Genomic DNA, 17,948 nt, shown 5'->3' with positions numbered 1-17,948 from the left:
TGGGACAGGCACCGAACCTTGTGCCATTTTAAACGTGGGGATTCAAACAGAGAGCGTTAGCAACCTGGAGGTGGTGAGCCCTCTACACACCCAAGACGATGGCCCTGAATAGGCAGGGCTTGCGCTTCCTGGGAACAAATGCCTGTGCCGCACAGCGCAGGAGGCACCGGGGCAGACAGGGCAGGCGACATGCTCCTTCCTGAGTCTCCGTTCGGTCTGCACAGGGGAAACTAAATAAACAGTCCAGAAGGCAATGCGGCGGACTTTTTTTCTTAGCTACAGCACAGCCCCGGCTTCACATTCAATATACAGCAAATGCAATGGCGAAGTGGTTCTGGTTATCCCGAATTTAAATTCACTCAACGTATGAGTACGGCTTTGCCTCACTCGCAAGTCTGCCTCTGCCTCTGCCTCACTTGAAACTCTGCGTCACTTGTAGGTTCGTTTGGATAAAAGCGTCTGCCAAACGAATGAATGCAAATGTATGTAAATGGTTTGCTTGTGCTCATATTTTTCTTTGAGCAGCTACATATAGACCCTGAAATTTGCTCCAAATTACTTTGTAGATAGCTCAAAAGCAGGTGTTACTTCTAAGATTAATCATGTTTCTGACTTTTTATAATTACTTCACCTGACATGGTCTTCCAGCCCACAAAAAAAAAATCACAAAATGACTGCATCAATCACAAACTTATAATAATAAATAAAAACAACAATAATTTTGTTTGTTTGTTTAAAAAAATAACGGCAGTGCAGAAACCAAACTGCCCTCATGACCTGCCTGTAATCACAGAGTAAGGCCATATTTATCGTCCTCAGCAGGGACAAGGAGATCCTGGACATGGTTACAGTGAAACCCTGTTCAGTGTGTCACCCTGATCTTAGCCGCGTGGGTGTCCGCGCAAGAGGAAGTTGGCCAGAAAAGGACCTGTGTCACTAATGGCTAACGAGATTCGCTGATGCACTTCCTCTTTTAGACATGCGCTCACAGGAAATGTGAGGATGTAAGGAAAGGAAGTGTGTGTCCTGCCCTACAAACGTACACATCAAGTCTGTGACCTCTATTTACAAGCATACAGATCCAGTTAGTGAGTGACCCCTCTTGAAAAACGCACACAGGGTTAGCGACCTCGCTCAACAAATCTACACGGCTAGCCACTGACATCTCCCTTCTTTCATCCTCTGTGATGCCAGAGTGCTGGGAATATGATTAGCCAATGCAGATATCCAGCCAGGGTTTTCGCAAATTACGCCCACTGCTGTACAACTCATCAAAAAAAAACCACCACAAACCACACACTGACCTGAAAAACAGGTTTCTACGTTTCAGCAAGGATTGCAGTAGCCGTTCTGTCCAAGCATCAAACATAGCTAGCTTCACATTTCCATCCAGCTATGTTCTACCATGCCAATGGCCACATCAGAGAAAAAAAAGTGTGGCAGAGCACACATTTCAATATGTTGTATCCAGATTTCATTGAGCGGTGAACGGTAGGGGCTGGTATGTGTAATTACCACACATTAGCAATTATCAGTAGAGCAGAACGTGCTTTTAGCATTTCAACATTTGGATGTGCTGAAACAAGGGAAGCAACAAGCAAACTGCAGGGAAGTTGGACTCATCTATGACCTGGTAAGAGAGGTCAAAATCTCATCACGGGATCAAGCTGTAAGACTTTGCTGCATGCCCGCATTCAATACTGCTTAAAACCAAATGCAATAAACAAAAGATAGATCACAATAATGATACAAAGTTAATCAACATTTTTCCCATATAGCTTCAACAGGCTTAGAGGAAAGGGCTTGCACTGAAACTATGTGGATAAAATACTGCATCACATCAACCTAGGGAAATCACATGAAGCATTCATTGGCCAAAAAAAAAAAAAAAAAACACTTTCAGAAGAAAGAACAAACCGGCCGGTTGACAAGCATATCGAAGAATATACCTTCCTACTTAAACCACACTTCCAGGCTTTAAATGAAATGAGGTTTCCTGGATTTCCAGGGTTTGTTTCTTCAGTTCAAAGGAATACATAATGCATTGGTCTTCCGGCCTATTCCAGAAAACTCAATAGAGCAGCTGCTTTAAATATGCTGAATCAATCCGCTCTCCCACTCCGCCGCATGGCCCCGTATGATCTACTGAGCCTCTGGGATTTGGCCGGTACCCGTAGCAAGAACGAGCTTGTTCTAACAGAGGTCTGTTTAACTGCCCTGACACCAATAGTGGCCCTCTCTGTTTAGAGTCAAAAAGGCAAAATCCATATCAGATTATACTAGATGAACAAACAATTTCAGAGTCCCAGGAACTGGGGTAATGTTATATTGAATGGGTCATTTTCCATTTTCTCTCTAGACGTGAATAAAAATTGCATTTGAACTTTTTGGACTAAGTTCCCAGACCCTAAACTAATCAGTCGCAATGTAAACACTGCCTTAATAAGCTTAGTTCACTGAAATTTTTTTTGCTACTGCATAGGCTATTCGTCATACCACAGTTCTCTATATCAGCGCTAAATGATTCATCTGCAGTTGTTTGAATCAGATCATAAAACCTTCTGAGTCTGAGGTGACACCATTTTACAAATTTGACTTTTGAGGCACAGAACAAAAAGCCAACAAACACTGACATTTAAATGTACTTCACTCTTACTGATAGTGACGCTTCAAATAGCCTCGCCTTTATCAAATATTCACATCACCAATAAACAAATGCCTTTCTACAGCTGGCTGACCCCAGAGGAGCGGTAACCTGCAGTGGTGATAATGTGCCCTGGCGTTTTTAGATCCACTCATGCCAAAGCCTTCACTTCCGCAAGATGTTCACTCTGACAGAGGACTGCTCTGATGGTTTTAACAGCATGGTAGAATATCATCAAAGCAGCTCTGTGGTGATACCACTTTGAGGGCTTTGTTTTAAACTCTGTTTTATACCAGAAAACATCTCCATTTTGGACTTCATGCAAATAGCATTAACTAAATGTTTACTAGAAACCACTCAAATTTGATTTCTCAAAAAAAAAATCTATTGGTTGTTAGGTTAACAATAGTTTCTGCCTGAGATAGCAAATTGGCATTTGGATACTGACCCCATAATTATGGGACCCACCTGTGCATTTTTCAAAGAGACTTCATCCGTTCATTCACTGTTTATCTAACCCCTTGTGCGATCTCCCTTACAAAAGTCAGGTGTCCTCTTGTTACTACAAGCCCACTAAAGGAAACACAACACATCTGTAATTTGAAGCAACAGGGGCTAACAATAAGCAGACAGACAGGTGCTTTTTTGAATACTAGGTTAATTCATGTGCAACAAGCGATGACTTGGAAAGAAAGAACTGTTGTGCTGTACAACGCATTACAGGAAAAGTTCCCATTACCCACTACTCCCACTAAGGATGCTGCTGTAGCCACAAGGCCCTTTTAACTGCAGTTGGCTGCAATATTTCCAATCCAAAGTTTTAAATTATTTGATTTATTACTAAGAGGGATAAAATATAACCCAATTCAGGCCTTCTGGAAAAAAAAAACATCTTCATATGAAGCAGACAGCTGTATTTAAAAGGAAGTGTCTCCACGGCTTTGTGCAAGGCTACCGCAGGAAAGTCTGAGCTGTGCCTGTCCAAACTTGACTGTCACCGCCACTTGCGCCTTCCCTGCAGAAATCTCATTTCTTCCACTCTTTCAGTATCGGCTTACGCTGCCAGACAGACATGACGTTCCTGTAAAACAAGCAGCCCAATTTCCCAACACAAGAATTCTTACCAAGGTGACAACACACTAACGTTGAACAACACTGCAAATACAGAACTTTCTGGCTCAAATTACATTCAGTATAAGATTTTCACGTTGACCAAAACTGAAACTGATGGTAAAAATCTGAAGAAAGGGCACTTCTTTTAACCTTGACAAAGCTCATTCATAGTCCTGGAGAGTAACTGTAAATCGCAGTTACGATTACAAGAAGCCAAAGAGGTTCTCTGAGGAAAACAGAACAGAGTAGATTGATTCACATGGGACACAAGCAGCAGTGAAGTGCACCATGGTCAAAGGCTCATACCTCACTCATTAAATACATAATCGGATTACTTTTCTTTCCAAATCCCTAATACTCTGGGGATATTTCTGAATTGGAAAATGGGTTTGCCAGTATATCCATCAAGCTTTCCCTTGACCTTAGACCATCGTGAGATCACTATGGAACACAGTGCAAAGGCAAAGAGGTGCTCCTGACACAACGTGGCCTAATGTGATTTGTGAGTACTTGCAGACCCCAAATTTCAAGGTAAACTAAAAATACATTTGATTCTACATCCCAAACACTTAAAAACATCCTAACATTTCAACAAAAGCCAACTGTGCACCCTATGTGGCATAACAGCGTTTTAAAGTCAGGTGCTTGTTCAAAGAACATGGAGACTCTTCAGTGTGTTGGTAAAGCCAGGCCAGACGGGTGGACTCTGAATCCCTGACGCTCAAATGCTCAAAGCATTACGGTGATATGAAAACTAACGCTACAGTAGACACTCTGGAGGCAGATTAACTGTCCAAGCAAAAACAGCACAGCAGACAGTTCTGAAGCACACTGCCTGGCATCACAGGCATCCATTCAGACAGTGACAGCAACACTGTTACCTGACTGAAGAGCATAGCTGGGCCTTTTTTCCATACCACAGTAATATTCTACTGTAATATGAATGTACCTCCTACACATTAAAATTGCTATAAAAGAAGCATGTTTTATATGCATTTAGTGATGGTATTTTAACACTGCAGTAAGTAACAAAGGCCTTTCTTGTGATTACATGCTCAGCCTGGTAATGAGACAACGCAACTTTGATTCAGCTGATCCCCTTTCAGGCTGACCCCGCTCCGGAGGCAATTCCTTTCACAGGAGCCTGAGAAATTACCCGCAGATTAACATGCTGACAAAACCAGATGAAACATTCCAGACTCAATATCACTCATCTGCAACCTTATAATTACAGGCCTCTGGATCTATTCTTCCCTAGTTCCTCCAGACATTTTTTCCCCTGTCCTGGAAGGACACTTTCTACAGTTGCCTTCTTAAAAGTTTCTTGCATTTGCCTCACAACATTCCAATAAACAATCCAATCCTTCACCCTTAGCTCTACCGTGATTTATGCAGTTAGCAGTTGCCTGCTCAACCGTAGAGCTCTTTTAAATGCATTCCAAACCAATTCAATCCGTTCAACTCCACGCAGCCCCCGGTGCAGTAATAACAGACAATATAGAATTGTTCTTATTGTTTACTTTCTGCCTGCTAGCCATTCCTGGTACCTTGCTTATGGGAACTGACAATGAAACATTCTGTGGTTTAATCAGATTTGGAGTTTATTTTAATCGTGTTTTGTCTAAGGGATAAGCCCATTTATTTTTCCTGTGAATGAGACCATGGAGCTTACGTCACACAAATAAACTATTTCACAGACAAGCGTCATTTAATTTCAGAAGAATCAGACTTGAAATGTTCATGGACCAATGGAGCAACTTCATGCAAGCACACTGAAGTATGACTTATAACTCAAATGGAGATAGGCACAGGGTATCTTAGTCAGAGCTGGCCTTCCCTCTGCATGTGACCCTCCAAGCCTTACCGCACAAGGCAAAAAAAAAAAAAAAAAAAAACTGTGAGGAGGTTAAATAGAGCAGTGGTTACCACACTGATCTGCAAGCCTCACTATCACACTCTGTGCACAGGGTACATACTTACATAAATGAACAATGCCAAAACTTTACCGTTCAGCAGCTGAAGAGCACAAGAGTTCAGAGTTCGCGTTCAGCAGTAACACGAATGGGATGCGTCTCATTATGTTAATGCGCCAGAATAAATGTGTTACATTACATTATTATGTGGGTCAATTAACGTTCCCCCTAAGTCACAAACGATCCATCACAAATGTCTGAGAAGCACTGAGCTAAATAGTTAGTGGAAGTCACCTGTAAGTCGCTTTGGTTAAAAGCGTCTGCCAAATGAATAATTGCATAAATGTAATTAAATGAAAGCATGTCCGATTCCACTTCTGTGTACATGTGACTATGCTGTTGACTACCGATGCAACTCCAGACAGTAGTCTGTAGAATGACTTTCCCCAGCTGTACCTACAACTTGTTCCAGTAGTAAATGTTTCTACCAGGTTAAACAAATGAATGCTTAGATCAAAAATGACCTTGGATAAAAACAAAGCAAAACACAACTCCTAACTTACAGCATTACATAAATATTCTTAGAAACTGCCAAAGAGCACCGAAAGAACTACCTACATTGCAAATATGTAATAATAATAATATCTGGAAGACGTAACCCTCTCTGAGCCTTCTGACTTATTTCTCCCTTTAAATTTAACCTTTGTCCCTTTTTTCCTCTTCCTTCCATGCAGCTGGTGACGCAAAGCAAGCAAGGGGTCAATGTTGAAACCACTTCAAGTCATCTGACAAGTGAGCTGAGAATGTAATCACTGGCCAGTGGGTTAAGACTCCTTGTTTTTATATCTGTTCTGTGGTGTTACCTTTTTTTGTGCCTCTGCTGATTCTCACAGCTCAGCTTTTAATCGATGGAGTGTGAAGGAGACGGTGTTCCATTATAAGAGAGGAATGCATTCGGAGGAAGTGACGAAGGCGGGGAACCAAATAAACGGGACACAATGAAAAATGCATGAGGACATCGGGGTAACTCCGCTCCACACACCACACAAATGACACTGGTCAACTGTGGTGTGTGGAACAGAGACAGGATAACATATAAAAGGCCCATGACATTACATTACATGAGCATACGGTCTTATCCAGAGTGACTTCCAGCACAAGAAAACAACTTCCAGCACAAGACAACAAAGCAATACCAAAAACAGGTAACACCAAATGAAGTGAATGCGGTTTAAAAGCCCTGAAGAAAATTCTTATGCCTACTAATCATAGCTGTGCAGTCAGTAAACTTGTTGCCCAGAACCCAGCAATGACTCAATATGACACTATGGTTAAACAAGCAGGAATGAAAAGCAACACTGTACTGATGCTTTCATATGTTCAGGACATGATTTTTACATGCATCTTTGTACCTCTTTAGTGTCCCATACCCCTTTGCTGCTAAAGAAGCGGTCTAAGCACTGCATAATAACTGCAGACTAATAATACAGGCAACAGGGATGTTGCACTCCTGCAATTCGCCACAAACCTAACGTTCCCGATGACAAGTGTGACAATGACCGCGTTCCACGCAGGCCCTTACCGTGATGACAGCCTTGCTGAGGCACAGCGACCCCCTGCAGCCGTACTCCCGCTCATCCTGCGACTTGTAGTAGCTCAAAGTGTTGTTCTTCAACACTACCCAGCGGTCCTGCCATCCGTGGATATAATTGGTCCACTGCAGAAAGCCCAGAAGAAGAACACCGTTAGGAACCCTGTTCTGGAAGCCTGTTCATACTGAGCATCGACTTTCTGTGCTCATTACCATCCCCTAAAATTAAACGAAACCTTTTTAAAATAAAAGATACCTTATCGGGTGTGCTAGCAGCGAATCTGAACGTTCATCGTGACTTCTGTGTAGGCGTTTGTCGACAGATTGTTCCGTTCTTACCATGAACTACCATGATAAGTTGTTTAAACCTAAGCAACGCGGCGAAGAAAAAAACGCTGATAAGTGTGTAGATAATCTACTGAAGTTCTCAACGTAATCTGATCGCAGATCATCATTTTAAATCAAGATGTTTATGTTGTTGACAACCTAACCAGCATAGCATACGTTCTAAATCTTTGGTAGCATTTTTCTATTTATTGTTGAAACTAAATTATGCCATATGCGCTGGATTTAGCTAACGTTAGCCAGCTGTTCAAACAAACGCGTAGATCTACATAATGATGAGCGGGGATGTAGCCAGGTAGTCGAAAGTACATCTAGCTACCTAGCAAGCAGCCTAGATGACTACTTCGTCACGCGTAGTGTATTAAAACAGGCTAATAAACCGCGAGTTAAACAGTAGAGACGTGTAACCTAGTTACCTAGTTTGCTGATACAATCTGTCAGAGCCAGAGAGCACATCGCGGCACGGTAACATCTGAAGGAGCACAGCCAGACTATCAATCCATTCGGCTCTGCTATAGTATTTTGGTAGCTAACAGTTCATGGCTATCAAACATAGTATTTGTAAACAGTCTTGTACATTCATAACGATGAGCGACAATCAGCCATCCAACGTCAGCAGGGTACAAAATTAAATTACCTGGCCTAAATCCACGTGACAGAATTAGATCGAAATGATTTGCTGACCATCTTACCTGGGCTAACCTGAGCTAACGAACTGTCAAATTCGTTAGCTGCATAATTAGTACCGTATGTGTAAAAAACGCGTGTTCGTGTTGGTCTTGGCTTATCTTATTTCGGTTGTCCACTAACAGTTACACTAAGGTTAGCTGGACAGCAAGCACGGAAGAGATTAATACACAAAGCCAACTAACGAGCAACGAGGTGATCTAACGTTACGTTGACTCAGCTTTAACCTGGCTACTTATCCAGGCAGCTAGATATCCAGCTAACTCGGCTAACGTTACATTCACACAGGCGATCGCTGTTTCCCTAAGGAGTGTCTCCCCACACCCTCGGTTTCACCTTACCTTGCTCAGGACTCCTCCAAACTCAACAACAGCGTGTCCGGACTCAGTTTCCAAATCTTCCTCGGAGCCTGAAGAATTCCAGCTCTGATTATCCGACATTTGTTTGATAACTCCCCTCGTCAAAACGAAAAAAAAGTAACTGAAAGAAAAAAAAACAGCAAAAAAAACCCGAAAAAAGTGGTTGTTGTTAGCGTGCTTGCTAGTTTGTAAAACTCACAGACAGTCCACAAACGGAAAGAGTCCTCACAATAATTAGCCAGCGAGTAAGACAGGTACCTTATAGCTGACACAACCACCGAACAAGCGTTCACTGCATTTGATGGTCAACGTTAGTTAAATACACCTGCTACCTGACAGATATTAGCTAGACAGCTAGCTGGGTAGCGTCACGCCTATGAAACTAGCTGTTAACTCAGCTAGCGAGCTAGCTAATAATCAAAACCCGCCCACTTTGGTTCCTTCAAAGCGGTAAAAACGAGTGCTATGTGGTAGTACTCAAGGGGACAACCTCGTACAACCAAAATAACGCATTTGAAATTCTCGTCTAAAGGAGCTGGCGGTTTTTAAAGTACGAATCCCACTGTGGTGCTCCTCTCCAAAGGTCTGAATTCAGTAGCCAGCTAACAGCTAAGCTGTGCTGAAGAGCAGACTGACTGACCTAAACAACCGCCATCTTCACTGACGTCTGAAGGGTTTGTGAGCGTGTGGAGCGCGTGTCACGGGTAGTCGAGGGGCGCTGGCTCCTGCGCTACGTCACGATAACCTTGCCAAATTAGGAACGAAGCCCCGCCTTATAGCTATGCTTTTCCGAGGTTGGCCGAGCTGTGGACTTCGGGTTGTTCCGGAGGTCGTGCTGTCGGCGGCAGCCGCGAGCGACGACGTTTGGTTTGTTACTGGGCTGCGATAATGCACTGAACTGAAAATGAAAGAATACTCTGATATTTTTTTCTAAGATGATACAATTTCACATATGTAGTTACTGCGACAGCATTGTGGGTTTAAGGAAAAGGGGTGGGTTGCATTAAATCTATCTTTAACGAAATGCAGTAGTTCAACTTCAGATATGACCACTGTGGAAGGTTTGTGCTGCTAAATACGAAAATCCAATCTGTCCGTCTGCTGTGTTTGCATCTTGTCTCTTGCCATGCTAGTCATTCATAGAGGCCCATAACAAAGCTAAAAGTCCAGAATAGTGTCCACCAGTGGACCATCAGCGTATGCCCTTGATATGAGTGGCCTTATTATCCAAGTTTTATTCATCTTCTTGTTTTGTTAGGTTAATACTCTGAAAACTTTGTTTACCTCAGGTTCCTTTGATTCATCCTCCATTTTTATGTATTAGGCGGATAAGTAAATGTGCATACACCATATTGCAGCAAGTGAGTGAGAAACACAACAAATACTGTATATATTGATCCAAAATATTAAGCCACACTGTTAACATTTTGTGAGACTGATTCTTTCTTTCTTTCTTTTTCTTTCTTTCTTTCACTTTAAGTAACCTACTTCACCAAAATTTGCCCCTATTTGAAAAGTACCAATAACCATCTGGCAGCTTGACTAAAAGCAATTATCTCATATAGTATTTGACATGTTAGACATTGCCTCTTCAGCGGCATTTAATGTGTTTAACAATGGATTAACTAAGCTTTCTTTGAGTAAGTAAAGGAAACATATGGGGTTAAATGTCACACTGAGCATTTTTTGACAAAATATTTATCTTCATATTATGGTTGTGCTTACTGTTCACTGCTAGAAGGTCTTGCACACAATTTTTTTCAGGCACTGTTGAGAGCTAATTAAAGTGCAGCTAGGATATATAACTTCTTGAGGAACAATAAAATATGAACACTTCCATTGCGCTGGAAACTGTCCATGGTCCTCACACTTTCCTGCTAGCAGTTTCCCTGCTAGCACAGCTATTGAATAAGAGGATATCCTAAGCAGAAACACTTGTGCTGGGCCAACAGTAAGCTGTGGTGTTACATACATGTGGATGCAAAAGCCAAACAACATCATCTTCCATTTACAAAGGGGAATGTCCAATTTAAGCAGGCACAGACCAAACAAAGTGACTATATAATTCTAACATATTGTTTGAGATGAGGATTAGTGATGTGTTCCGTTACGGGTCTAATATGGATAAAGCATTCTTTCATTAGCTTAACATTTGTTGAACTTGACATTTGACATACACATAAGGCATCCTTGTAACAGCCTCATGTATAGCAAGAACATAAATACAAGTGTGCTGCTGAGGAAGTCAATAACATATATAATTTATCACATCCTGATGGTTAAACAAGCTAGAGCTTACCCCTTACAGTATCATGGCCGGATCTAGAGGTGGGCAGGGGTGGGCATTGCCCACCCAAATTTTAGCATTGCCCACCCAAATTATCTGGCCAGAAGCATGTGTAGGCTATATCTGTCAGAGTAGTTACGCTCATTTGGAATCCTGTAGACGAATCGCTTTTTTCTGCCCTCCCCACTGTCAATATCATTGGCTAGCTGAGCGATTTCAAACTGTTCTGATTTCTGATTGGTTGGATGGACACTACAGTGCATGGCTCTTGATTGAAAACTAGATCATAGCGACATTTCTCTCATATATGTCATTTAAAATTGACATATTAAAAAATCATTTATTACATTTATTTTTTGACAGTTTTACTATTATTGGTTTTGTGTTGTGCAGTATAAGGGGCATTTCTGGTGGGGTTTAGGACACTGGCGACACCTAATTTAGGACACCTAAATAATAATAATAATTAATAATAAAAAAATAATAATAAATAATAAAAACATTATTGTTATTATTTTCTGAAATCATTTTTAGCCCCCTAACGTTAGATTTTGTTAACTTGTCTGTAGAGACGGGGCACACAGTTGCAGGTTCAAATGGCTTTATTTAAACAGGTTTATACCACAGCTTGGTTAAATACTTGTTTCTGATTGGCTGGAGGGGTGTGCATTATTCCCTTCCCCATTATTTCACTTCAGGGTGGTTAACAGCCCCTTGGCCCTCGCCGTGGGGCCGCATCACACCACCCAGTCGTGGTTTATTTTCACAGAACTGCACCACCAGTCATGCTTTATTCCTTACTTAGAAAGTGTCTGGTTATAATTCCAAGGTGTGAATACTGTCAACGAACATTAGCTGACGTAGTTCGCTAGAGATTATTGCCTAATGTTAGCTTTCTGAGCTGGTCTGCTTTCACAGTTGCCAGCTAAGGAGTTAACTGATGCACTTTATTATTTTAGTTAAAATAGCCACATGTTTCTTATTCTGATAGAACTGGGCTTTATGGTATATTTACAGTACATTTGAACCATTATTATTATACACTACAATAGACCACCCAACTAATTAGGTTGCTTCTGAAGGTAACATTGTGTACCTAATTGAATTGAGGTTTGCCAAAGTGAAAGGGGTTGAATACTTTTGCAAACAACATATTTCATTTTTCATTTTCTTAAAAAAATATTTTGTGGTGTAAAACTCATGTTATTTAGGCTACTAGTAATTCATTAAATGTATTATTGTTGTAAATTAAAATATCATATATAGAACAATAGAACAATTTTAATGTATTAATTGTTATCCAGTGAAATGAGTGATTTAGCAGGGGGGGTGAACACTTTTGCAAGGCACTGTATGCATGTCACATTCTCATTAGAGGCTGAGCCCCCCTAAAGGTTTGATCCTAGAATCGCCCCTGATTTAGGATAGGCTACTTAGCTAGCTAGCCAGTTCCCCTACCACTCTTGAAAGAGTGGTAGCTTTAGGAATCAGAAGCTTTATAAATCTGATTTAAACAATTTCTTACCTGGCTAAATTATATGGAGGACTTCTGATATCCTGCATAGTTACAATCAAACAGAGTCAAAGGCACTGGGTCCGGCGCCTTCGCATGAAGTGCCGAGTTCACGTAGTGCATTTTCCGTGCCCACTCCGCATTGACACATGATGCTCATAGTTCATGTATATATAGTTAGTTCATAATTACTTCAGGCAGCCTGGTATTTACAGTTTTTCTCAATTGCTTTGGCTAATGATATTTAATATTTTCAAAACAACAAGTGCAAAACTCACTTTTTGAAAGTTAAGCCAAAGTAATTGAGAAAAACTGTAATAACACATCGATATTCCAGCATTTTTTCTATCTAAATGATTGGCTGTAGCAGATGACTTATCATCAACAAACATTGGCAGACAAGCCATGTTCAAACACCCTCAGTAGGATGCAACATGAAGTGGGATTTGAACCAGAAACCATTCAATTCCCTATCTGAGATACTGCCACCCCTTATATCTTACATTTCTGTCAAGTTATAGGCTGTTGGTAGCCTATAGGCTGTACTATGTATTTTTTGATATGCTGTAAAAAGAAAATTATGCATTGGTGAATAAAAATTGCCCCCCCCAAAACTATAATTTCCCCCCCAATTGGGGAAATCTAGAACCGGGCCTGTACAGTATTACAAACAAAGCAGCATAAAAACCCTAAGGATTACAATAAACACATCCCATTTAAATGGCAGGGGGGGATATAGTATGTATAGTATATAGGATGACACTGACCTTGACTCGACACTGTAAGCGGGTTGGGGAGAAGCAGGAAGGGTGTTCATTGGGGCTGCCAAGGATGTCACCCTTCACAACACATGGGGAGGGTAAAGAATACTCGCAATAGCTTCATAAACATCACTGACCTGAATTTCCATCGGATTCGCTATTTCAGTTTATAAACAGCATGTATCAAATTCAGTTCTGTTTGAGGGACTGAACAGAACGTGATTTTCCTGACAGCTTGACATAGCCTGTTCTGTGAACCTCCGGCACTAGTACGCCCATCATTATCAACAAGCCAGCAGTTCACGCACAATGAATTTCTTGAAACTGCCCGGTCCTGTATTGACACAATGATAAAGTACAGCGTGCTGCGATGTCGGTGAAGTCGAACAGCAGTGTTTGTGTCTTACAAAGGCTCGAAGTTCCATCAGGGGATGGAAAAGTAGGTGAACCAGCGCATCTAGGATACACGTCAGAAAGCTGACATCACAGAGCACCATCTACAAAGAGCACAGCCACAGGTGTAGACATCATCGCTCATCACCTGCAGTGCACACACATCAGCTGTGCAGAGTGCAAATATGGGTACGGTTACACATGACCGGCCCTCAGCTCCCATGTTAACAGCAGCAGCGAGAAGGGCAAACCCGGGTGGCACACCATTGGCCCTGGAGACTCGTGTACACATCGGCTCTGGAAAGCGCAAACACAGGTTGCCCCTATTCAGTTTGCTCAGCTCTCTTTTGTACCCTCTCCCTCTGCTCTAGGCTCAGTAATTTGCTCAATCTGTTGAGCTTTTCAGCCAGTCATGTGGGTGTTCAGCGCTTGTCCATGCTCATTACTTTTCTCTGCTGCTGAATATTAATCCCCAGATTGCACACACAAAGATTTCCACAGTGGCTTACACCCTGATCCGAGGGCATTGCCTCTCTGATAAGGTCCAGCTCCCAGCATTGATCCACTTACTGTAAGACTGCCATTTGTTGACGCAGAGGCACGCCTACCCCGCTGGTCAGTCATGAGATATGCAGCGCAACATGGCCTGTGTGATCATAAGACTATAAGAAAGCACAAGACCCCTGTTAACTAAACAGTGCACTCCTCTTCTTTCTAATCAACAAGATTACCACTGTTTCTGGAATTCTGCACATATTTCTGCTTTAAAAACAACCTAGTTCAGTCTTTCACCTCAAGCCCTGGTTTCAAACCCTTTCAGATAAGAGTGCACAGTCTCCTTTACTTAAGAGCACACTATTGCACAGTGTGCCTAAGAAAATACTGCCACACACTTTTTCTCACCCTCTTATGATGTGATACAGATAACCACACCTTTCACCATTTAAGCAGTGTAAATGGAAATTTATGCATCGTACGCTTTCAAAAACTTTATTATCGTTTAACCCCTGAGTGAACACAGTGGTCAAAAAGGGGCTAGTCCTTAGCTCTGACTCTCTGCTGGACTTCCCAGCTGTAGAATATTACACTTATTTGTAATGGGGCAGCAGATACACAAAAACACACTCTAATGGTAACATCTGACCCGCAAGGTCAGTAAATATGCATAGTGGGAGCAGGCTGTGGTCACTAAGAGCTATAGAATGGCTGCAGGATGAATGTCCAGCACTATTCCCCTGGGGACAGCCTCATTGGCTTCACTTGTTTTTTTTTAACTGTGATTGATTGCTGCTCAGGCAGGTGAGCAGCTCTCGTTCTTGCTCTTTCTTGAAGTGACAGTGGTTGCTAAAAAGTTTGTTACTGTTAATCAGATACATGAGCGTTCTTTCTTCTTTGACGTATCTGTTTGAGCTGGAATGTGCGGTATCTGATTCTCACTTTATCTTTTTCTCCCTTTATTTTTATTGGTTTTTTTTTTTTTTTTTACTCTGCTACCTAATCAAAAACTCCAAAGCTGATTAAAGAGCGTTGTTTTTGGGCTCGATCTGTCTGAGCGGTGATCCACAAGCGGGTCGATATGATATAAGAACAGACAGAAGAGATGCTATTATTTTTCAATTACTGTCCAGTCCCTAGATATGATAGCTGCCTTTGTTGTCAATGCTCTCTGCTATTTAATAACTCTGGCTTTACAGACCCATCGTATTGCCCGGGATTTTCATTATGCAGTATACCAGTATACATAAGCATATGTCAGGTGTGTGTGTGTTCACATGGCTCTGTCTCCTCCCCATAACCGCCCCTCCAAAGGCTGTGCCTCTGTAGAATTAGGCAGAGATGCATGCTGGCAAAGCATGGCCTCCTTATAGCTGCTCAGGGGGCTTTTATTACAGGGTGGTAAATTCTCTTCTAATGAGTGGCATTTATAGTAAGAGGTCAAAGAATTAGGAATGTAATCCCTTCCTATTCTTGTGCTGGGCAATTCCCACCAACGTGACTGCATGTAAAGCATGACTACCGGTTGCATGCAGCTTGCTAAGTGGTGGCCATGAGGAGAAGAGCATTTGGAAGACATTTTCAAGATCACTTACATGCCATCCAGAATCAATAAGTGCTCCAAAGTCACCATATGTGGCAGCTGTATGTTTATTTGGCTGATACCTACTAAAGCAGTACCCAGCTGCGTACTAGATGTCTTGACCATTAGGTCTCCTGGACAGGGTGATATTGATGTGAATTATCTGAATAGTCAGTCTTTGATATGGAATTTTGAAGGACTGATGGAGAATTCACAACTGTCGAGTGAAAGTGTGTTTTATTCACTTTTTTTACCATCTCTCTTTCTCTCTCTCTCTCTCTCTCTCTCTCTGTCACACACGCTCACACATATAAACATGCGCGTATGAGATGACACATAGGCCCAACAGCTGCAGAGGGGTTGACAGCCGTCTGCCAGCAACAGTACGAGTCACACACTCCCTGAGGAACGGAGAGTGATGGCTATTTTTCGAAGGGGGTTTCCCTCCATTTGTTTGGATCTGAACTCCCTCATCTGAACTTCGATGACGTTCCCTGTTCAGCTCACCTGACTACAGGGGCACGCTGTTCCCCAGGCATGCCATTTCTCACAGTGTCAATTTAAGAAAGCAAGATGAAAAGGCACTGTATGTACTGCTTCAGAGGTGTGGGAGGATACAAGGTACACCCCCTGGCACTCAGCTGACATTTTGCCAGAATTTGACTGTTTGTGAAAATGGGTAGTCGATTGTATTTCTCCCGCTGTTTTCGATATTGGCACATTTGTGGGTGTATTTGTAGATACGAGTCTCTTAAGTTTCATTGAGATTGACTCTGTGTAATCCTATTTTTAGCAGGCTATCATACTTTACATTGTAATATCCATGTAGTGATTATAATAAAGGGATTTCTTTTCATCAAAATGATAAAATTTAAATTCCTACTGTCATCAAATTTCCCGTAGTGTCATTGGTCATGAACTAATCTGTTTCCTCGAAGGAAGATTTGCCTCTGATAACTTTCACCAACTGTCCATCCTCCAATTAAATGTGAACTTAATAGCTTTACAATGGCTTTAATTTAAACACCACAGTCTTTGTTCAATTGGATGACTGCTGGGGCCAAAATAGCTGACATCTCACTCTGGTTATTCATGCGGTCTTTACTTTTATCTCAGAACAACTAAAGAAGCTTGTAAGGTGCCATAAAATTCAGGTATGTTTATTAATCTGGAGACTGGTTTTCTGTCATTGAAGAGATTTAAAACAACACTTGCTATATGAAGCAACATTGCTTTTATGTCTCAAAAATTGTAAACTTCTACATCCTATACAAACTAGTGTGACCTCGTATTGGATGTATTTCACATCTATTCATATATAGTATTCCATATACTGCAGACCACCATGCTGGCACGTATAACTTTAGCTATAGATATGTAGTTGCATTATGGCTAGCTAGCCATCTAGGTAATATATTACGGCAGCAGTGCAAGATCATTGACTGTAACATATCAGATCAGTAAACTGAAAGAGGACAATAGGTCTAGTTCCCCTGATTTGCATAATATTTGCACATAATAACAGGTAAGCAGGAACACGTGGAGGCAGTTCTAGTTAGTCTTTTGCATTAATCTGATTGGTGACAGCAATACCAATCCTCACTTCCCCTTAAGCATTTTCAGTGGTGAATGTGAGACATGTATGCACTGATGATCACCAGTAAGATCACCAGCACACACTTACCCGTTTGCGTTCTGTGACAGTCTCTTTCCTGCAAGTATGTGTTTCCCATTACACGAGAGTAACTGTCTGGATTTGGATCAATTCAGTGCGAGTCTGCAATCCATATTGTGTGAGTGTTTCTGCAGCCACAGCGGCCTCTGCAGCAAGTCCGGGGCCTCGGGAAAGTGCACATGTGGCACTTACCCAGAACAAGCGAATTGACATTGTTGCTTTTTGACTGAGCTGGCAGGGCTGTGGGGGGGGGAGGGCATTAAAATCTGCACAATGCCTCCGTTCCGCTGCAGTACAGAGGCCTGATGATACTTCTCCACACATTCTCACTTCCACAAGTAAGAAGGCTATGTTTCAGTTTGGCTTTCCACATCCACACCAGCAGCAGGAAAATGCCAGAAAAATTAATTTGCCTCGCACCTCATTTTGTTCTTCTTAAGTTACTGATACTGCAAGTAAATATTGTCATTGTTATTCAGTGATAATTTATTATCTTGCCAGACTCTTGTTTCTAGGGCAACATCCATTATTTACACTTACAACGCTTACAACACTCTGTAGACCTCTAATGTGACTAGGTACTTCATGCG

The 17,948-nt window shown here is 41.7% G+C and overlaps 1 protein-coding gene across 1 annotated transcript in view; it reads right to left on the bottom strand.

The window, feature by feature from the left end:
• Positions 1-9,314, bottom strand: part of LOC118777979 (ceramide transfer protein) — a 36,535-nt gene extending 27,221 nt beyond the window's left edge. Inside the window, exons 1-2 of the mRNA XM_036529258.1 lie at positions 8,635-9,314; positions 7,253-7,387 (exon numbers count right to left, since the gene is read on the bottom strand). Coding sequence (XP_036385151.1) covers positions 7,253-7,387; positions 8,635-8,733 — 234 coding nt within the window. The 5' untranslated portion in view covers positions 8,734-9,314. The remainder of the gene's footprint in view (positions 1-7,252; positions 7,388-8,634) is intronic.
• Between the last annotated feature and the right edge of the window lie 8,634 nt (positions 9,315-17,948).

Source organism: Megalops cyprinoides, chromosome 5 (assembly GCF_013368585.1).
Source record: "Megalops cyprinoides isolate fMegCyp1 chromosome 5, fMegCyp1.pri, whole genome shotgun sequence".
Lineage (NCBI taxonomy): Eukaryota > Metazoa > Chordata > Actinopteri > Elopiformes > Megalopidae > Megalops > Megalops cyprinoides.
The sequence above is the reverse complement of the archived record's forward strand: the minus strand, read 5'-3'. Positions and strand labels throughout refer to the sequence as shown.